The sequence below is a fragment of the Osmerus eperlanus genome, chromosome 8 (genome assembly GCF_963692335.1).
Source record: "Osmerus eperlanus chromosome 8, fOsmEpe2.1, whole genome shotgun sequence".
NCBI classification, from domain to species: Eukaryota; Metazoa; Chordata; class Actinopteri; order Osmeriformes; family Osmeridae; genus Osmerus; species Osmerus eperlanus.
Window position 1 is genome coordinate 15,134,398 of NC_085025.1, and position 22,696 is coordinate 15,157,093.

At 41.4% G+C, this 22,696-nt stretch overlaps 1 protein-coding gene across 1 annotated transcript; it reads right to left on the reverse strand.

Annotated features, from left to right (window-relative positions):
* Positions 1-614: 614 nt before the first annotated feature.
* Positions 615-11,616, reverse strand: si:ch211-202p1.5 (uncharacterized protein LOC103909337 homolog). The gene is made up of 4 exons (XM_062467851.1): positions 11,361-11,616; positions 3,682-3,847; positions 1,761-1,892; positions 615-1,586 (listed from the first exon to the last, which is right to left on the reverse strand). The coding sequence occupies exons 1-4, from the start codon at positions 11,419-11,421 to the stop codon at positions 1,499-1,501; spliced, it is 447 nt and encodes a 148-aa protein (XP_062323835.1). The 5' UTR covers positions 11,422-11,616; the 3' UTR covers positions 615-1,498.
* Between the last annotated feature and the right edge of the window lie 11,080 nt (positions 11,617-22,696).

The following is a 22,696-nucleotide window of genomic DNA, read 5'->3' on the forward strand; positions in this document are numbered from 1 at the left end:
TGTATAAACGCAGGAACTAAAATATATTGGGTGATAGGGTTAGGTTTGATAGCTGAAATGAGTTTGAAATTGTTAACCCAACTAACCTTTCAGATATATAAATCTTTTCAATGTACATGTTTTTGGTTTAATGGAGACTGGGATAAGGCCACTGGGTAAATTGATCCATCTCTTGTTGCAAGGAAAACTGTATTTTCCACAAGTAACCTAAACTGTGGAGGCACACTTTATGGGCATACCAACTTTGTCAATAATGTGCCTGCACACTGTATGTCTAGATTTAATCTGTCATAGGTTTCATAATGCCTGTATTTAAACAAAAGTAGATAATACAAAAACATTTATAGATTATCTGTGACATTCCTGTCCAAAAGCTTTTTTATCATCTCTATTAATATATGTAGAATCCATTTTAGAATTAAATACAGATGACAGACTTTTGCTGGGCGAATTATATTATAGGGATTTTATATGTTCAACCTAGACTTTATTTAAGTAAATAACATTTTAAAAATCATAACGTCACATTGTTAGATGTAGATTTTAATATGTCAAGCTATAAAATAATCTTCATGACAAAATAAATATTCATCTTATTTATGGACAAACATGTAATCCAAAGAGTAACTAAACAACAAAAACACGAGTCAAAACCTTATGTTTAATACTCATCCTATCCATACCAAATCTGGTCTTGATTCCATCAGAAAGGAAGGTGCACCTCCTCACTTTTTTTTTGATGCAGTTTCACTATCACAATGAGGGGGTTTATGATAATTGGCCATGTGTGTGTATCCCTTTGAACATTTTTGGAAGCCCTAATTCATGACAAATCTGCCATCTTTTATTGGAAAGCATTTTTTAAATATATTTTGAGCCAGGCTACCTTTATTCATAACATTGTGTGAATATGTCTTGCTATTTAGTCCTAGAGTGTTAAAAATGCCCTTATGACTCCATACGTCTTCATTCTAAAAAATGTAATTGTTGACATGAAATTGTTTCGGAAATTGTCTATACACTAAGGTACATACGTCTTTCACATTTGAACTCAAAAATCAAAAGTGTCAGCTAAGATAAACTATAATAAAGTTCCAACATTATGCCTTCTACCTCAGACTAAAAACGTATAATGTTGGTACTAATCTCTACAGTTTGATGTCCAGGGTCCTCATTTATAAAACGTTCTATGCACAAGTTGGCATGTACTGTATGAGATAAAACTACACACATTTCCACAAGCTATTGACCCATGCATAGTTACAGGCTTTAAATCACAACTTTTGTTGCATTTGTAGGATGGTGATAAGTACACAATATAGTGAGAAATGTACTGGTTGTTATGAATGAGGCCTCTGGTCCTGAAAGCACTCAAAACCAACTTAGTGTCTGTTACATGTGTCTGTAGCAACTGCTAATTAGCTCAGTGCTAAAGACTTCCCCATTCTTGCAGAAGACACTGTCAATACCAGTATGCTCCTTCTCTTTTCTTCGCCTCTCATGTGAGCTGAGAGTCTGTGTTCTTGGCCTTGAGCTTTTGCTTAAACCTGATGGGAAATGTCCTTTTGATTGATGCATTTTCATCCCTGTAAAAATTAATAGAAATGGTTGTATTGTCCTATTCATCATCAGACAGTTGATATGATTTAGTGATGCTTTTTATTAAATGGATTGGAGTTTTCAAAGAGATCTGTTCAGAAGGTCAATGGTTAAGATTAGTTTTTTGCATTTGTGGACCACAGCATCAGGGGAGAACTTACCCTACGTGTGTGCTCAGAGCACAGCAGAAACTGAGACACTCTGTGTCTTGTCTGTCCGTACAGAAACATCGGCCATGCAACTCTCTTTTCATTCGAACTGGGAAGGAGCCCACTCCATATGGCACCACCTGACTGCAAACAACACAAAGGTACAAACTGTTATATTAACATTCTCAGTATCAGCAGGCTGATTTTAGAAAAACTGGGATTCTCAGGATTCTTTATCTGGAGAAGCAACTCACTCACTCATCTTAAGTGAGTTGAGTGAGTACCCCAAAAGGCTGTTACCATTCCTGGTTGTGATGTGTCCATTGCCCTTGTCTTTAGAGCCACATAGAACAGCACTAATGAAGTAGGATAACGATGCAGTTTACTGTACACTGTACTGAACTGATGGATACAATAGATTAAAAGCAGCAATTGAGTCTATCCTCGATAACAGAAGCTAAACAGCAGAGACCAAACCTGATTGCATTTATATCACAAATCAAACTATGGTCTAATATGAAACCTGACAGACATCATTCTCTACCTGAAAATCATCTCTCTTAGATTTATCAAGTCAGTCTCATCAGATAGTTATTTTTCAATAAGGGAACAGTCTACATGTGGACGGGTTTTGAGAGGAATAAGCCTGGTACTCATGCCAACTGGCGCCCGTCTGAACTCCATCTTGGCTCTAAGCCAGTTGCCTGGCACAGGTTAACTAGACCACACGCTTAACAGCAAGCAGATGCCAGGGGCTCAAAGAAGCCGCACGTAACAGGGGGCAAATCCCAAATGACACTTTTTAAAGTGCTCTTTATATGTGGTGTTGGTCTGAAGCACATACTATGTGGCATAGAGTGCCTGAACCTTTGTTATTTGCTTGTCAGGCAGAAACATTAGCATTACACCAAGGTAATGTTGTTAGGATATTAATGTTTAGTCTCGGACTTCATACCTCGAAGCGATAAGAAGACTCAAAAGGATAGTGCTATTATGAAATTATTGCTCTGGTAATCCTATTGAGTGATTAGAGTTCAATATTGACACTTGAGCTTTGATTAATAGCTGGTTCTACTGTACTGTGAGTTCATATAATAATGATAATGGCAGTTAACCTTTTTTCACATAAGTTCAGACAATTCTAAAGGTATGTAGTCAGATGCTCATTTACATTGTGACAGCTGTTCTAGACTTAGATTTTTGTTGGGGAAAAAAGTTCTGAAAGTTTCAATAGCACCCCCATTGTAAGTTGTAATTAATTGTTACTGGTATTTGTCAAGTGAATGTCTTTATGATAAATACAAAGTGATAATTTTTTTTCTTTTTATAATGAATGTATTTGAAGACTACAGTTTGCCAAACACTTTTATAAACTGTACCAGACAGGATTGTTGCATCATTTGTATGGAGTATGGGTTCATAGTGGGACCACTCCAGCAAATCCTATGTGTTACAGAGTTTAAAAAGGTTTACATAATTGCAAGGTCTGTAATGTTAACTTTAAACTTAGAGTACAACCTGAGTGTTTGTGAGTGGATCTGGGTCTTTAGCTGCTGTTTTTGGCTAACCAAGGAGAGCTATATTGGCTATCGTGAAGACTTCCAAAGAACATATGAAGGTTCAGTTCCGGAAACGAGGGAGGGCACAAGCCTGAAATCAGCCCTCTCACTAATTGAATGTGGGTGATATGAGCATAGCCAGAAAAGACTGGAAACCATGCTTATTATGGCTTTTGAGGGGAAAGAAAAAGCTTGCACATCATCTTCAGAGAAATAGAAAAGAAAATGATCCATCATTTTGAGTAGGAGGCCTGCTGTGTTTTTTTATGTCTGCTCATCACAAATACTCTTAATGCAGTACATACAAATAAGTGAGCGGTCATAGAGTACTACTCTTTAGCTGGAGGAGGCTAATGCTTGGACTGGAGACTCACCTAGGTGTGTTGACCCAGACAATCCCAATGTGGCAGAAATAGACGCATTCCTTATCCTTCAGGTTCTCACAGGAGCAACGCCTCTGCCTTCGATGGGCCGTGTGGACGAGCTGCGTCAGAGGGCCTCCCTCCTCTGAATTACGCCCATGCACAGAGCTGGAGAATGCTGGAGAGAGAGGGCAAAAGGGCAGAGGCAACCATGAATTTACTCCCATCACATCTTCCTATCAAGTCCGATGGGCATCTGCCACCAAAGGGCCCTTTGGAATATTGGCCTCACTGAGTTTTCGGCCTAATCATTCATCTAACATTGATGTACATTCTTCTTCTTCTTTTCGTTTCACTGAAGTGTGATAGTTATATGGCAGTTTCCAATTGCTTTACACAGTCCTTTGCATTTTTGTTGAACACTGCAAGGTCTCTTGAGCTGCAAGGGTTGGGTAGTAGGGGGCAGACAAGGCTGTGCTCCATAGTCTGGTCTGCTTCACATTCACAGGTGGTGGGGCCAGTCTTGAAGCCCTATCTGACCAGACCATCTTTGGATCGTCCTGTTCTCGTTCTGAGTCGGTCTAGCGTTTTCCATTGAGCCCATGATGTTTCTGAGCCAGGGGATACGTTTTAAGTAGGGGTATTCCCATGCCAGTTAGAGGAGGGTCATTCTCAAGCTTTTCCATCCAGAATTGGATTCTGGTTTCATCCCGAGACTTTGTTAGGGGTTGGACATGGCTGAGAAAGCTTTTTTTTACTTTAGCCGTTGGGCCGGAGGGTGACATCCATGGAGGGTATGGCGTTCATTGCTAGTAGCTTTTGTTTTCTTGACTCGGCTGGCAACTTCCCGTCTAATATCAGCAGGGGCAATGCCAGCGAGGAGGTGCAGGTTGCTTATGTTGGTGGGTTTCAAGCATCCAGTGATCAGGCGGCAAGTGTTGTTCAGTGCTGGGTCAAGTTTCTTGGCATGGGTTGACCTCTCCCAAACAGGACATGCATATTCTGCAGAGGAACAGCACAGGGCCAGAGCAGTAGATTTTAATGTGTGTGCTGTGGCTCCCCATTTGGAGTTGGTCAGTTTCCGTAGGATGTTGTACAATGTACATTGCCAGTCAAGAACAATGAGAGCATTGACCAGCCACAGACCTCAGCCATCAGACCATCACTCTATTCATCTCCACTGTCTCTGTCTTAGGCAAGCCTGACCAGCACCTTCCAGGTGACTAGACAAAGCTCTGTTTGATCCCTTTCTGTTCTTCTTCCATCTCTTTCCCTGAGACACACATCTGTTGATTCTACAGAGAACCACAAGGTCCCTCTAAAGTCTGACATCAGTCAAGGCATGCTTATGGCCCGTGAAGTCAGGTTAAGGGAGGAGGTTTACACTCTACACATCCTCTCTACAGGGTATGTATTCTGACAGGTGCTTGTGTTCATTGTTCATAATGCACTCTAGAATAAGGGATTATCATATTTGTTATCTCTGCCTTCTGGCTTTGGAGTTCTTTAAATGTCTTTTATCAGAAAAACCTTTTCAACAGAAAAACGTCTCCATATGCATTCGTGTGTGATCCAGCACCCTTCTTTATTCTGTTGAAATCACTTATGAGATCTGGTTTTATATAAACAATAGACAGTTTTGTTCTTTTAATGAATTCCATGGCCATTAATGGCATCCATATTCTTTTGGTACCTATTTGATTTGCATTAAAACCTCAAGTGTACTGTACATCCACAGTGCCCAGAGCACTGTTAGAGACTTCATATGTCAGCCCACCAGAGACTCTGCAGTGTGTCTTCTGAATTGAGTTCTGGAAGTGGATGTCTGTTCTGGTTAGCCACCAAAGCCGCCTCCCACAGCAGCCTGGTCCGGGCTCTCAGAACCTGAACAAATCCAGATTTCTCTTGTCTGTTTGTACGCCCACACACACATGCCTATACAGTCTGCTGTAAAGTGTCAAACAGTAAACACCACAAACCCCACTGATAAACAAGTCTTTGAGAAATGTAGTGAGTTAGTCTGAGGAGTCAGAAAACCTGGATGATTGAGCTGATTGTTATCTGATCTGGCAGACTACATTATCGCAAAGAAGCTGTATTCTTTCTGGATATCAAATCTAACCTGGTATCTGTCCCACACTGCAGACTTGGGTCAACTGGATCAGTGTTACAGAACCAGGTAAATAATCCCTTCACATGTATTTGTTTTAATAGTGCCTATTGCTTTAGCTTCAGGAGCAAGCTTTGTGGGAAGTCTACACGGTCGGACGCCTTCGTGCACCTACACCCATGTTCCAGTCTCATATCCTCCAGTCTTCCCTCATATCCTCCTGAGAGTCCATGAGATTGCCAAGCAAAATTTAATTTACTAGTCTATTTGGAGAGGTGAGAGTGGAGATGTTGAGGGAATAGGGAGTTGATTGGAAAAGATGTTAGTTGGATTACCTCTAAATCCCTAAATCGCTCATTTAGCAGGAAACCTCCTTGCCTCAGATTACGGAGGCAATATTTGCTTGGCCGCTGGCGGTGGATTTTTTGCAGGATGAGTCACGGGGATAACAAGAAAACCTACCACAGATGCTAGCTCCACCAAGCCAATTGTGACCTACCTCAGATTCTATCTCCACCAAGGTAGCATAATAACCTTACACAGCTCCAAACTCAACTTCTGCTAAATAGCGTGATAACCTGCCACCACAGACTCACAGAGAGGTGGGTGGTATTCTGGGCCCATGATATAATGAGGGATAGGCTTTTATATAATTGAGTTAACATTCAATGAAATTCTGATATTTGTGATGCTATGGAAACAAATGCCTTACTGCTTTGACCAATTAAACAAGAGGTACATAACGTACAACATATACAATTGAATTTTTCAATTTACTGTTGGTACAATTTTCATAATCCATGGGATTAATAGAACAATGTTTGTCTTTACTCAAATATCTTGTCACATTCAATAATAAGATAATTCTCCATTCACAGTTACTATTCTTTCAACCACACTGTAAAAAAAAAAAGATGAAACTACCGCACTTTTTCTGTAAATTATACGTGTTTTTTTCTGTATTTCTTAATGACAGGAAATACAGATAGAAAGACAATGGCAAACTGTAAATTTATAATTTTACATGAACATTACAGCCAAATGTTGTTACTTGTTTTTTTTTACAAATATTGATAACATTTTCACCTAAATGTTCTGTTAAAACACTTCATTTCAATTGATCAAAACTACCTAATTTAACAGTTATTTTGCAGATATTTACTTTCATCCCACGGACAAAACATAATATTTGGTTTAGACATAGGAACCTTTAATTGTGAACTGAGCTCGTGTAGTTGACATCATGAAATCCCAGCATGCACCAGTCAATATCAAAGACTACAAAAGCCTGCAAAAGCCTTTTTGGGGCTATCTCGTTGTTCATGATCATTGACCACTGCACTTTTAGTAAAGCCATCTCTTGGAGGTCGCTTTGGATAAAAGCGTCTGCTAAATGAATAAATGTAAAGACTCCAGAGTAGGACTAAGGAAAGTTGATTAGATAGTTGTGTAGCGGCAACGCTCCTGTTACCCAGAATGCCCCGCGACAAGCTGAAAAGTATGGAAGCAAATCGTTACCAAAATTCTAATGCAAATGCATTTCCAGAAATACATTTGCATTTTAAGAATGTGGCTGCATTATTTGACTCATAAATGAAATTAGTAATCAATCATCCTATTTGCATTTTAATTTTCTTCTTCAAGAGTGCTCAATATTTCACTTAATTAAAATGAAAAAGAAATAGACATTTGAGATTTAATTAAGTAAAAAACATGCCCCAGCAAATAGATACCAAAATTCAATTTGAAATGTAAAATTTGAAAATTCAAATGCATTTCCAGAAATGCATTTTCATTTTAAGAATGTGGCTGCAAAATCCTGACCACAATTCAAATTCAAATGCATTTCCAGAAATGCATTTTCATTTTCAAGAACGTGGCTGCAAAATCGTGACCACAATTCAAATTCAAATGCATTTCCAGAAATGCATTTTCATTTTAAGAACGTGGCTGCAAAATCGTGACCACAATTCAAATTCAAATGCATTTCCAGAAATGCATTTTCATTTTAAGAACGTGGCTGTAAAATCGTGACCACAATTCAAATTCAAATGCATTTGCAGAAATGCAAAATGAACGAAAAAGCATTCTGAGCGGCGCAGCAGAGTGACGTCAGTAGCCGCTCTTCTTCAGCTCCCTGCTGACCGAGCTACCCATCTTGTTCGGTAGGGAGCGGTGTGCACATCTGCATTGCATTACATTGCAAATGTGCCGGGAAATTGATTGAATTGCCGGGTCTTTAGAGCAGCGTTCCCCAACCGGTGCCCACCGGTCCGCGGACCGGTACCGGTCCGTGGGTCATTTCGTACCGGGCCGCACAAAAAAGAATTAATAACATTATTTCCTTTTAATTGATTATCAGAGTCTTAAAGACGTTTTATTCTGAAAAATGACCTGATTCTCTCCTTCTCCGCGGGCCTTTTCCCCTGAGCAAAAAAGCTCTGCAAAGACGTGTGTTTACTCATTTTTTAGCAAGTTTGTGGGCTTTATTGAACGGTATCATGCGCGTCTCTTCCTCTTGACACATGACAATTAAGTGATAGTTACCACTCAATGAAGCCTGTTTGAGACAACAACTCTATCGGTGTTTTGGATGAAGGCTATCCTGAGATCGCCACTAAAGCACTGAAAACCCTGCTTCCATTTCCAACATCAAGCGGGATTTTCTGCCGTGACAGCAATCAAACAAAATTATGGAATAGGCCTGAACTGGATATAAGGAACGCACTTCGGGTGTCACTGTCGTAGCTTATAGTCACACACAACAGTGGGACTGACACATCGAAAGCTAGATAGTAACAATATAACGATGGAAAACCAGGCTAAGAAACTTAAAGATGGGTCAATTGAAAAAACGGCTGTTTATTTTACATAAAACTCCAAAAACTATTTTTCGCTCAAATCAGCTAAACTATTTTTCTCGCGCGCTCCGCGCGCTCACATTAGGTGTGGAAGTCACTAACTAGGATCAAACTCAGAATGTACATGCATCAGCAGCGCAGCTGTCCAGGGCCTATCTTTCCTCCCAGTCCGTTCTGCCGGTCCGTGAAAATATGTCTTACATGAAAGCGGTCCGTGGCGCAAAAAAGGTTGGGGACCGCTGCTTTAGAGGACGCATCACAGACCATGGCGCTCCCTCAAATTGTGCAAACACTGTTAGAATTAGCTGAACAGGTAGAATCTAATAATATATCTGAGTCTGATGCCCGTGACCGAGTAGAACAAGTCATAGAGAGCTTGGCTGCATAGTCTGCCGTCACAGATTTACACATTAATAGTAGCTCTGCCACTGTTTTAGTCATTGTTTGACATCAAGTTGCTCAGTCTGTGATGCGTCCTCTAAAGACCCGGCAATTCAATCAATTTCCCGGCACATTTGCAATGTAATTGCAATGCAGATGTGCACACCGCTCCCTACCGAACAAGATGGGTAGCTCGGTCAGCAGGGAGCTGAAGAAGAGCGGCTACTGACGTCACTCTGCTGCGCCGCTCAGAATGCTTTTTCGTTCATTTTGCATTTCTGCAAATGCATTTGAATTTGAATTGTGGTCACGATTTTACAGCCACGTTCTTAAAATGAAAATGCATTTCTGGAAATGCATTTGAATTTGAATTGTGGTCACGATTTTGCAGCCACGTTCTTGAAAATGAAAATGCATTTCTGGAAATGCATTTGAATTTGAATTGTGGTCAGGATTTTGCAGCCACGTTCTTAAAATGAAAATGCATTTCTGGAAATGCATTTTAATTTTCAAATTTTACATTTCAAATTGAATTTTGGTATCTATTGCTGGGGCATGTTTTGAAAATTAAATCTCAAATGTCTATTTCTTTTTCATTTTAATATTGAGCACTCTTGAAGAAGAAAATTAAAATGCAAATAGGATGATTGATTACTAATTTCATTTATGAGTCAAATAATGCAGCCACATTCTTAAAATGCAAATGCATTTCTGGAAATGCATTTGCATTTGAATTTTGGTAACGATTTGCTTCCATAGAAAAGCTACAGTTAAAGGTTTAAGCTTAGTTAGATAAGCATTGTTTGGAGTTTTGTTGTTGTGTCGTTCTGTTTTGATATGTGTAATGTGATGGTCTGTAGGTTGGATACATTAAGTGTTCACCCTGAGTGTGAATGTTGTCCAGTTAGATGGCGATCTAACCTGTTTATGTGTCTTACGTTAGTCAAGCAATAATTCTGTCCAATTCGCACACCTTGCTGGCGCTACAGTTGTAATCTGAAGCATCAGTAATATCTATAGCATCTGTATGTTGTGCACACAACTTTTTTGAATGAAAATGTTAAATTGTTATATCGTGTTTTGGCTTTATTTAATATCTTTATTTATTGAAAATGCTGTTTTTTTACAAAGAAGTTCAATTAATAAAAGTCATATTTACCGGCAAAGAACAGCCTGTAATGTAATATTACAGATATATCTTGTAAATTTGGTACAGGAAAACGACAATTATTTTACGGTTAATTAATGTTAATGCAAAGAAATTCTTCTACTGTAATTTAATGGGTTTAATCTGGCGTCCCAGCTGCCAGATTGTTCCTGTTTTTTTACAGTGTTTTTTTACAGTGCACATTACTTACCTTGCCTCATAAAATCTGGCCTATCCATCCATCTTTGACATTTTGACCGGAATGTACACTTGGATTAAGTAGTCTAACACTATATAAGGTGGAAACATAATACCATCTATCTATACTGACATTTTTGGTGACACACTGGGGGAGTTTTAATTATTGACCAGTTGAGTAGGCTATAGTACATCTGTGGTTCACAATTTATCCAGGACAACAACTATACAGTACACAGACAGTACACAGATGTGTGTGTGTGTGTGTGTGTGTGTGTGTCTAGTGGCCAGATTGGTTGTAATAGTAAAATAATTGACATAGTTTACTTTAGCTTAAAGTCCAATCTGAATCTTTAAGGCATGGACTTCTGGTGTGTACAGAAAGGGCTTTACTGGGCCATAGTATCTACAGTGACCTGCTTATGTAATCCAATAAACATTTTGCTTCTATGTTCAATGTACATGTACAGCTGAACAAGAAGGTTTTGCAAAAGTACACAGTACTGCATTAGTTAATAAAATAGTTTCTCTCTGGCTCTGTGATTCAACACACTTCAAGTTTAGAGTGCAAAGCTGATAGAGGAGCCAGGCAGTTTAGATGACGCTACATAGTCAGCAGCTTTAGAAAGCGTGAGAAACAGTTGATGGATTTGAGGAATCCATAAAGTGAATTGATTCGACACATAATTTACACAGAGTGTGACCAGAAGCTGACAGCATTCAGACTCTCACATTATGTAGAAAGGGTGTATGTACTTGCAGCATAGATCAATTAAAACATTTCTTAGCACAGCCATTTCAAACCCAGGCCATGGCAGAACAGATGGTCACAAGAGTCACAGCATCATATAAAGTCATAGTAACATAATGGAGCTGCAATCCTGCCAGAGAATGTAAAACACAGATCATGTTACTGTCCCACACATCAACCAGAGAGCCTGGATGTACAGGACACCGGTCAATACTTCTAACAAGATGGGAAACCCTGTTTTACCTTGGTGTTCCAGAATTAGGACCAGCGTGGTGGTCAGGAAGTAGAAGGTGTTAAGATCCATGATCTGGGTGTAGAACCTGTTTAGGTCCTGGTCCGGCAAACCGGATCCTAGAGCTACGCCTGTTACAGTCCGGTCCGGTAGGTAAAGAGGTTGGAGAGGAGAGGTTAGTCACAAGCTGTGGGGTACCACCACAGATAACTCTGTAGGTTGCTTGGTGTTTGAATGTGTGGTGTGTATATCTATCTGGCTAGCTATATCAGTGCCCCTGCTGCTGTTGTCTCTCTATGTCCTTCTCCCAGGGCTGCCCCACAGTCCCATACACACTGGGACCAGCCCAGAAGCTAAGGGGAGGAGTGATGCAGTGGTGTGTGTGTCTGTGTGTGTGTGCGTGCGTGTGAGAGAAAGAGAGCGAGAGTGAGTGACACTATCTTGAATGCTTAGAAATGGGTTCTTCTCCCTACGGATAACATCCAACAGCATAATTTACAGGAGGGATCATCTTCTGAGGATCGGATTGTGTCCACTCTTCTCTACCAGAACAGCAGCACGGCTACTCTGTAACTTTTGTGGAAACTGACCACATAAAACTATTTAAGTAATTGAATCTGTAAGTAAATAATAATAAGTGTTAAGTGAATAAGTTAATACATTGTATAAAATAGTATTGACTTGAAGATATTGCTTAGATTACTTACATTGTTTGACGTAATCAGTTTCCACAAAGGTTTTGAGTATTCTGTATGTATTGGGTTTACGGTGTACCTAACACAACAGCTAACACAAAGCTAACAAATCTACATAACACAGCTAGCTAACACAGATAGCTAACATAGATATCTTACACCTCTGTTTAACACGGCCAAACTGGGGTTTACACCACCACAGTCTGCATGCAGCTGAGTGGATGGATAGATGGATCGTCACAACCAGAGCTATCCAAGTCAAACGGGGGTGGGGGAAAGAGAAGAATGGTTGGCGATAACACCATCCTAGCAGCTTCGAGAAGACAGGAGAACAGAAGAGAGGAAAAATGCCTGATCTGGAGGTCTGAAGAACAAAGTGCACCCGGTTCAAAGAAGGAAAAAAGAGCTTGTAAAAAGAGGAAAGGAAACCCTGGTTTAGTCTGACACAAGCACAGGAAGCTGTCTACCAACATGGCCCAGACAGAGAAGACAGGGCAGGGAAGCCCACTGCGGTCAACCAACATTTTCATTAAAGTCATCAAGAGTCAACTGAAACATTTCAACCGACACATCTGTGCACCAGAAGTTTTTTTGGTAATTGCTCAAAGGTTCTTAAATTGGTGAAGAAGTTTTCACTGGTTTCAAAGACATTGCCAGCAATTTAAATGTGTTTGGCGGTTTACTGATTGAAAGAATGATGCAAAGATTGAAAACTACTATAATACATTGATGGATGATTTGTCCAGGCAGAGACTGGGTGTGGCGGATGAGTACTGCTGAAGCTTGATCAGATCTCCTGGGTATACCTGGATGGCAGATGGAAGGCTGAGGGACTGAGAAGAAAATGGGAGGATGTGTAGGGAGGGATAGTATCAAAACAGAAATGACTGGTACATCAGGTATGCTGTATCACTGAAGTCAAGTGGAAATTGGGAGGTGTTTTGATGCTTTGGCATGGTCAACCTAGCCTCATTTGTGTGTGTGTTTTGTTGACTTTGAAACAACGCCAACCGAACATCCCCTTGGGTTAAAATGTTAATGTTTAGAGAGTCGTGCATTGGTTAGGTTGTTTCTGGCTTAGCCACCTTGCAAGCCTTTGTAGAATAATTTTCAGCCCTCAAAACATCGGATCTTTTGTTTTGGGTTAGGGGTCTGCTTCTCATCTACACACACTGACCCATGAGTAACCTGATACACACACATACATGCACACACACACACACACAACACACTGAGTGCTCCCTGTGTCGTCTTCAATGGGGCTTGTAAGTGTGTGTGAGTGTGTGTGTGTGTGTGTGTGTGCATGGCTACATTCAGTCTCACGCCCTCCCAGCCCCATCTCCCCATCTCTGGGGCTTCTCATTAGACCAGATTAGGCTTAGCTTTGCATTCAGGAGAGATAATTAAAGACCTGCAGGAACACAAAACAACATTTTACTCCTGCACTGCCCCCACACTCTACACCCCCCCAAGCCATAGCAATTAGACACTTGAGGTGAGATGGGGGGAGGAGGGGATCAGGGAGGAGGGTGAGAGAGACGCAGGGAAGGGGAAAAATACTTCAGAGAGTTCTTTTTTCTTTTCAGAAAGAACTTTTTCTCGCCGGGTCTGCGGAAAGCGTTTAATGAACAGTTTGTCGTTTGGGGTTGTCTGTAAACACGGCTGGTCGCCCTAGCTCCTGGGGCTAGCGCTGCAGGGATATCGCAACAGTGTGTTCAGAATGTAAAAACTAAATTTACCCCTCTAAAGTAAAGGGCATCGCTCACTGGTGTGTCATGATAAAAGGGAGCATAGAGGGACACTTTTAATCCTCTGCTCTGTTTTTAGATTTTTAGATGAAGGCTGGTTTGATGTTTGGGGACACATTGGCATAATCTCAGGTTTTCTAGCATGGTAGCAAAGATACATTGTACCTGTTTAGATGGAACTCCTGTCTCTCCATCCTCTCAATTCTCCCCCATCATCCGGTTGTCTGCGCAGTGAAAGGAGCTGCTCTCCCAGAGAACACACACTCTTGTAAAGTCTGTGTTGTCACCACACTCAGCTACACGTGATCTTGAGCTGGCAGTTCAGTGCCAGTGTCCTGACAAATAGAGTTACTGGTCAGGATGATTCACCAACATGATGTGTGGCAGGTATTGTGCTTGCGATCACCAAGATTAAGATTAAGGTCAGGGTTTGGGTTACCCCTATATTTTGCGCCACTGTAGCAACATCTGATAAGGTAGCACAAAATGGCCACCAGCATATTGTTTGCCAAAATTGGATCAGTACTTGGAGGATTAGCATGATGTTCTGTTTATCACCTTGTATGTTGCTGTGTTGTTCTCTCTTCTCAGACTGTGGCAGCTCCCGCATGGCATGACTCTACAGTGCTACGTTGTGGTAATGCGCGGTATTCCTCCTTGTGCGTTGAAGAGTCCTCTGACAGGATGAGATTCAGCCTGCGTACCTTTCGATTCTTGCACTAACCAGGCGACACAAGATCTAATTCTGAGGGGAATATGGTCCTCAACCAGCCTAGAATAGGAGCTGACCTGCTTAGTCTACTTGTATCAGTTACTCTTAGATGTAGCACACCCCCTGCTGGACAATGGTTTTAAGTCCAGTGTGGAAAGTGTCCCCAGAGCTATGAAAGTGGAGCACAGGGGATGATGGGAGCGGTTAAGTGGAGAGAGACCGAAGCAGGGAGGGAACAGAGGAGGGGACAGTGCATACTTTTATTACTGTACACTTGAAAGGCAGATACATTTAGCGCATACCCTTTCCCAGTATCAAAACAGAATTAAGTCAGTGTTGGGGACAAAGGAGAGTCTGTCCTGTGAGAGGCGAACTGGCTTCACTAGAGATTTCTGTCTTGCTGTGGTTTTTACATTTGGCCTGTTTGGCCTTTAGCACCAACAGATCCTGGAACTCTTCGTCATAAACCGACCACTTAACCATTTATGAATGAGGTAAAATAACAGCGCCCGATGTCCACATTCTGGAATCGTGTCATTATGCAACCAGCAAAACACACACTTTTCAATTGCCGCTTAAAGCGTTTTACAGCTCCCGAGACCATACTTAGAGGTTTGGTAGCACGAAATGGTTTCTGGGAGTTCCAGGGATGCACGCTTTGAAGCTCAATCCTATCTCACAGAATTATGCTTCAAAATACTTAGTGTTTGGATGATCAGCTGGCTGCAATTAAGCGTCATTATTGTGAATGAGTACATAATCTAAGCAAGGATCAGTGATACCTCATTGGTTTGGCCCTCACTGTCTTATCATTCACATCTTGCAATTTCAGTTTCTTCATAAAGAGATTGATGAAGTGACCTTGTTAACTTCTATGTTCACTCATAAGATTTGCTAAGATGGTCAATTTGGTTCTCTCACAAACCTCTACAGAACACGTTGTGCCATTTGTTCACAAATGCGATCAGGGTAATGTAACAGCTCTCTCTCTCTCATCCTCTCTAAATCTGTGTCATTCAGTTGGTAGGTGGCTGTGTTGGTCTCAGCCAACATGCTACAGCGCCGTTGTGATGCCTGGCGCTGTGACTCGGCGTGACATTTAGAGACATCACCAGCCAAACGGGAGGTGATGACGACAGCAAGGACTAAGAATAACAAACGGCCAGGACCATTCTGTACACACACACACACTTAGAAGAAAATAATAACCTGAATACCTTCAGATACTACCCAGAAGATTTAGAGTGACGATGTATAACTGAACTATATGAGCTGCAGTTACCTGTAGTAATAAAATCAGATTATGGCACATTTCTGAAAACGTGCATATGCCAAGTTGTATCAAGCCTCTGTTTGGAGGTGTTTTATTACACACAAACTTCAAATGTAATCATACTTGAGCTTGTAGTGAGCTCTGCTGTATCTTGAAAAATATCTTACCTTCCTGATTAACATTGAAGTACTGTAGGCGATGTGTATGAAATGGGCCAGAATACTTCATAAGCGTCCAATCATCCCATCCACTTGATATGATTTGACTTGAGGACTCGGAGACTGACGGGTTTTAAAATCAGTAGAGCATTACTGGTTGGCTGAAAAAGGCGAAGAAGCATAACAACATTTTTTTGTATTGAATGACTCAATCCAGTGGAAACTTGGCAAGGGCCTTGTTGCCTGAATAGGGCAACACCACAACTTACTTTGAAGAATTCCCCTCTTCCCCTCTTCATTTACCCATCCTGGTAAATGGTATTACTGTGTTATTTTTGTAGCCTTTTTGGGTAAAGAAGAACTTGGTACCACTTGTTGCTTTGCTAATACCCTTGCTAGGTTGAGGCATAGGGGGACAACATCATACTGTGTGGACACTTCTAAGACAGGGTACTAGGGGACTAGTCAGGATTTAGGGAATTGTGAAAATGCATGGCATTCTCAAAAGTGTCTGAGTACAGGTCCAATGTACATTTCTGTTTGACATCTTAGTACATTACTAATACATTTTGTGTGGACTGATAGCTATACCTTTCTATTACAATAAATGCATGTACAATTAAATCAATGTAGCAAGTTTGGGAGAACGTAAAATGACAAGAACATGCCTTTACACTAAATGCAAAGTTAATAAATGTGTTTAATTTTGAACTTGCTAATGTTTTCTGCTACTTAGCTAGGGTTTTGCTGGCATACAGGTTGTCACATGATTTCGAGGAGTGTTCAGGTTGTCCTTTATCAGCAACAAAAAATAAAGACTGCTATTTTAACATCTATGTCTGCTTATGAAATCGAAGGTATTGTCTGCATGGAAAAAGTAGATCTGTTAATTCATCCCAAAATTCATGTGAAAGCTTTCCACCTTTATAGTTTTTGTAACTGTGTGACTCTACTGTGTACAGATGAGTAGGCTCTCCCATAACCCATCTTGAGGGATAGGATACGAATTTCATCACCATCAGTAGCTTTGCTTGCAAAGTCAAATGTTGTACCTCGGTCTTTTCTGAGTGAAACACACACACGTCTGCTATACATCCTAACCCTCCAAAAGCCTGGGATAATAATATGTTCCTCTCTACCTCCATCTCCATTCCTCTTTAACTCCTTCCTCGCAAACTCCCACTTTCCTATTTTCCTACCTTCTTCTTTCTGTACCTCGTTCCTTTTCAGGACAGTCTGGCTTAGGGAAAAGAGAGCGGACATGAGAGGAGTGACGTAATAAGGAACAGATTTGTGACCATATGTCTTCGCTGTCTGACTGGGTACTGTCATCCCTGCTGTGCGCCATCTTTTGTCCCCTACTCCCCCTCTTCCATTCCTCATTCTCCCCTTCTTCCTCCCATCCCCTCACCTCTCTTCATCCCATAGAGAGCATGTGTCAAGTACCAAAGAAGCTTCAGCCCTGAAACAATAGAACAAAAGAGCAGAATAAAGAGTGTGTGCCTAAATGTGCGAGCTTGTGTGTTTATATCTGCCTAAAGGCCGAATTATACTTCTCCGACTCTGTTACGGACAGATGGACGGACGGAGTCGGGCGGATTGGTTGAATTTATAGTACTCCGAAGGCTGTGGGTGCTGAAAACACTTCACTGCCAGATGAGTAGGTGGCGCAACGTTTTTTTGTAAGTCGTCGTCGAGTGTTTATTTACCTAGGTTATCGAGAAGTCGGAGCAAATGTACAAATTAGCCGTTTCATCAATAAAATACGCACATTTTCAGCAACTACACTGCCCATTTCTCGTCACATTTTAATTCGGATGCTGATTTACATGAACTGTTTAGCTGAAATATGAATTGTAAAAACTTACAGCAATGGCGGTCAAAGGATTCTGTTTGTCCTGTTTATCACGGCAACCCCGCCCCTGACGCAAGCGGTTCTTAATACGGACCAATCACAGCCAAGGGGTATCCGTAAAATGACGGACTGACGGACGGATATTCAGGAAAATCAGGAGGTGCACGTAGAGCTCTCCGAGGGGCTCGGAGAGGGCACGGAGAGGGCGTTCCTTGACGGAGAGGGCGTTCCCTGTCTCCGTCTCCGTAAAAACGCAAAAGTATAAATCGGCCTTAAGAGTATGTATGTGTAGATGTGTGCATGAAATCATGTCTACTCTGTGTGTCCGTGTGGGTGGGTGAGTGTTGAGTACAACTTTACAGCTGCCCAGGGGATATTGCTTTTTTATGGTAGCAAAAGACACAACACGAGTTGGTATGACATTGTATGTGTATGGGGGCAAGGTGTTTGTGTGAGTATGTGTGCGTGTGAGCAGTGTGATTTACGTAGGTTCCTCTGATGGTGTGATGTAGACAGGCAGCCCTGCCTTCTGGAACCTTCCACCTCAGGACAGAGGACAAACCAAGCTCTCAGTATGCCATGTCACACCCCTGCCCTTTCTCAAACCCATCACCGCTGAATTGATGTTGTTCTTTCTGCCAACGTCTCAGCGTAAATCTCCCTAAGGAGGCAGCTGTGATCACAATTTAACCGGCCCTGACTCCACCACAAGGCAGTCTGGGTAATAGCCCTCTGCCCAGACACCTCTGGCACACGCTCAGTCGGGCACGGTGAGTTAGGGGGGAGCACTTGACGGGCACAAGGACACGCAGTCAGTCAAAGGACATACAGATCTTGGTGTCCATTTTGTAGCGTTTATAGGTTCAGTGGGAGAGTAGGGCTGACCTTATGTGAATACAAAGGAAAAATGTTAGCAATGGGAATTCAAGGCTTTTTCAGTTGAATGGATTCACTTATATGAACGTTTCGCTAGGAGATGCATAATTGGTTATGAAAAAAAGCAGCTCAGATTGGCGGAAATGGTACAGTACAATAGAGTGGATTGGAAAATAATGCATTGGTTCCCAGATTTAAGTTTAGCCAAACCAATGCAAACTTTTTTCTGCTTCCTATAACAATTTCCAAATAGGAAACCTTATTCATACTAACCTGTTGTATGGTGGGAGACAGATACACCGCTGTACGTTCAGCTGTAGAAATATTGAGTTCTGCTGAGCTGCATAACTGAAGGGGTTTCATGAAACAAAATGATAGAGAGTATAGCAGGCTACATGCATGTTACTTGCAAATGAATTACTGTGTATGTTTGCCACGTGTGGTTTCACTGGTTCAGTGTGCTTCTGATTACATGAAGTTTCTGGATTCAATTCCCTGGGGGAACCACAACCAACTTACCGAGAATATAATGTGAATGACTGATATGTGATATCTGCAGTCCAGACTGACGTATACACACATGCAGTATGCTGGCTGTAACCCAGTCAGTTCCTAGAGCAGGGTCTCCGTAAACTAGCCTGCCAGCCATCCTTCACTCCTTAACTGACCACTACCCTGTACCACGACACTAATTATGCAATGATTTAGCAAGTCATTCTGGGACAGCTCTCTCTCTCTCTCTCTCTCTCTCTCTCTCTCTCTCTCTCTCTCTCTCTCTCTCTCTCTCTCTCTCGCACACTTACCATACTCATACACTCTTCCATTTAACTAAAAAGGTCAATTTTGTAGATGATAATTAATGCTGATTCTCCTTGACTAATATCAATCTCCTTCAATGAAGGCTCTTTAATAGACAGTCTGGTATGCTGAATACCTGACAGTGTTGCCTGGATGACAGTAAACACTTCCATTAGTCTGGCTGTGGCGGTTATCTTCTAGGCTACATCTGGAGCAGGTTATGACTCACTGTTCCTGTGTCTCTGGCTACAGCTCCTTCTCTAGCCATCTCAGCATGTTAGCTCTCTCGGCAAGATAGCTACAGTCAAGTCAAACTGTGTTGGTGACCTAACTTGCAAGCCTGTCAACATTTGAAGATCTGAAACCCAAGGAGCAAGCAATTGTTGGTTAGCTAGGTAAGATTACATTCAGCTCCATGGAACTGCAGTCCCATTGTGAGCTAGCTGGTTCCTCTGACCAGAGCATTGTGTTTAGAAGACATCCCTCACTTCATGTTTTTCTACTGCTTCTCCCTGTGGACGTAGTACTTTGGCTGACCAGCAGGTATCAGTATATCTCCATGACAGATTTGAAACCCAGAGTTGCACCAACGTGAAACTCTGTTTATTTCAGTTACGGCTGACATTTCTGTTATTAGCAAAAGCAGACTAAAGCATTCTCCAAAAATTGTGTTAACAACGGTTTAAAAAGCTACAGTTTCTGTGTGTGACTTCAGGTATCTTTTCCCGTTCCCAGACCGAGCCAGCAGTCTTCCCATGCCCTCTCTGGCCAGTTCCAAACACAGAGGGAGAGTAGAGAGTCTGAGGCCATGGTTAATTCAACCTTGTTTTTCCTGGCACCTTCCAATGGAAATATGTTTACTCCTTATAACAGATGCCTCCATGAACAACATGGGGTGTGTAATGTGTAATCCCCTACCCCACACATGCATACCCACACATACACACACTTACAGGAGGCTAGGATACCCCACACACATTCACCACATCCCAAGAACAAGCTGAGAGGAGACAAGGAGAAGCCTCTCTCTGTCTAATTGCAGTCCTCTTGATGGTATAGTACATCATGTTTCTTCCTATCAAACACAGATGGGAAAAATATGTTTTGGGGTGAAGCTGCACCAAATTAACAGCTAGTTTGTGACCATATTCTGAAAATACAACATTTCTGACAGCTCATGGTGTAGTGGTTTGTGTGTGTTCCCGAAATTGTTTCCTGACATGAAACGATATTTTGAGTGTACGAGTAGGAGCTTGCCTCTTTTCTACCCGTACCTTTACCCCTCTCACAGCCATACCCAGAGGTGTGTGGGTGACTGGCGGAGAAGAAGGGGAGGGGTTGAGCACCTCTTAAAAGAAGGAATAAAACAAAGAATGTTGTTACAGTACATTCCTCACTTCTCCTTAAAACCACAATCTGGAATCTGAGTGTTGTACCAACTTTTCCAATGTCTCTAAATCATCCATGAAGTGTTGCTCATTAATCTAGACAATATCTACAGGTTCGAAGGATCTTACCTAGGTCATTGTGATGATGTTGGTAAATATAAAACAAAGGAAGGTATTTCCAGACTCGAGTTGTGACCCAAAATGACACAAGCTGAAGCCCAGGTGTGAATACAAGCTTTTTTTCTGTGTCAACAAGCAGGTGACAGCTTACAGTTATCTTTCTGTACATACGGGAGAAATGTGTTTATGTTGTAGTACAGTTTTCTTTTTCTTTGTTTTATATGGGCATTGTCCTCTCCATCTCCCTCAAGGCAAACTTCACTTGGTCTACTCTATTTAGTCAAACGTACCTTGAGTTGCCTCAGAACTTCCAAACTGCTTTTCTCCTACAACCAGTTGTATACGATTGAAACAGCAGCCCCCAGCTGTGCTCCTTCACAAAAGGGGCTCATGTTAAAACAGTTCTCTGGTGAATCTTTCTCACTATCAAGGGCGCATCAAGACGAGACATGAATCAGGACTAAAAATACGCTAAGGATCATTAGCATTTACAGTGATCAAAAAAATCACTTTTAGGAAAATCAACAAAACAACCCAGTTGTGTCAGTGAGGATGTGAACTTAAAAGCATGTAGGGGCATGCCAGATGTAGACAGAATACGGATTGAACGGGAGAGACTAAATTTAGCATTAAGCGACAGGATCTTTGAGGTTTCACAAATACAAGTTTCCACCCATGAGAATACACTCAGGAGTTGGGTGTTGAAGTATTTCCTGTTGCACCTGTGGTGCTGTAATACAGTGGTGGAGGGTATGTTGGCCTATTTGAACCCAGCTCCAACAACATACTGGAATGGCTCAGAGACATCCTAAATTCACCTTCCGCCTAGTATACTAGTTGTATATGAGTGTGTGTATGTCCATTTGGTGTGTTACAACCATGTATGTTTGTTTGTGTTGGTTTCCATCTCTATTTCGGTCTGTGTGTAAGGTTAACGTCTTTTCCGTTTGCACATGTTCTCTTTATTGTGGTTCACCTCCTCAGGGCTTGGAGCAACTGTTGCACAAAGCTGACGCTTAGCTGGGACCCTGCAACCCAATATCTTTTCACCTGTGATGTTGCTAATGTACTCATTTTAACATGAGAGGGCATATATCAGTAGTGACATATTAGGAAAGCCTTTTCAACATACAACACCTGACCATAACGTGCAAAAAACTGAAACCTGAAAAACTGAAAACAGCTGAAATTTTATGTTTTGAAAACAGTGATCCAAACTGTGTGTGGCAAATGAGTATTTATTCTAGAACAATGAAATGCATTGAACATGAGTGTAATATTGACAGCCTACATGAAGTAGAGCAAACATGTCAAAACGGATATCCGGTCATTTTTGTCATTTAACCTTCAATTTAAACAGTCAAATGTTATTTTTACTTTCTGAATTTACAGTAAAAAGTACTTAAAAGTTACAACTAAATCCCAGAAAAAAATCTTCAGGGCAAATAACTTAACAGAACTCAGGAACTCAGGAGATCCTCCCTAACCCTGACACCAAGACAATAGAGAACAACACACAATCATTTTAACCTTACTGGTCTCCAGCTTCTCAACTGACTGGAAACTGGTGGGTTCTTGAACTGGCCAGATATACCAGAAGATATCTTCCCTCCTCAGGCTAGATTTTTCATGCTTCTCCCATGATAAAAACCGAACAGCTACCACTAGCTCTCCTCGTTATGGTTGTCGCCGTACTGCTGGTGGAGGGAGGATGACAAACAAGA

What these genes read in the sequence shown, in the direction of transcription:
- si:ch211-202p1.5 (XM_062467851.1), bottom strand. Translation starts at nt 11,421, where the DNA reads ATGGATCTTAACACCTTCTACTTCCTGACCACCACGCTGGTCCTAATT. An exon ending in CCTAATTCTGGAACACCAAG is followed by an intron (nt 3,848 to 11,360) that starts GTAAAACAGGGT and finishes CTCTCTCTCCAG; the next exon opens with CATTCTCCAGCTCTGTGCAT. An exon ending in GTCTGGGTCAACACACCTAG is followed by an intron (nt 1,893 to 3,681) that starts GTGAGTCTCCAG and finishes TGTTGTTTGCAG; the next exon opens with TCAGGTGGTGCCATATGGAG.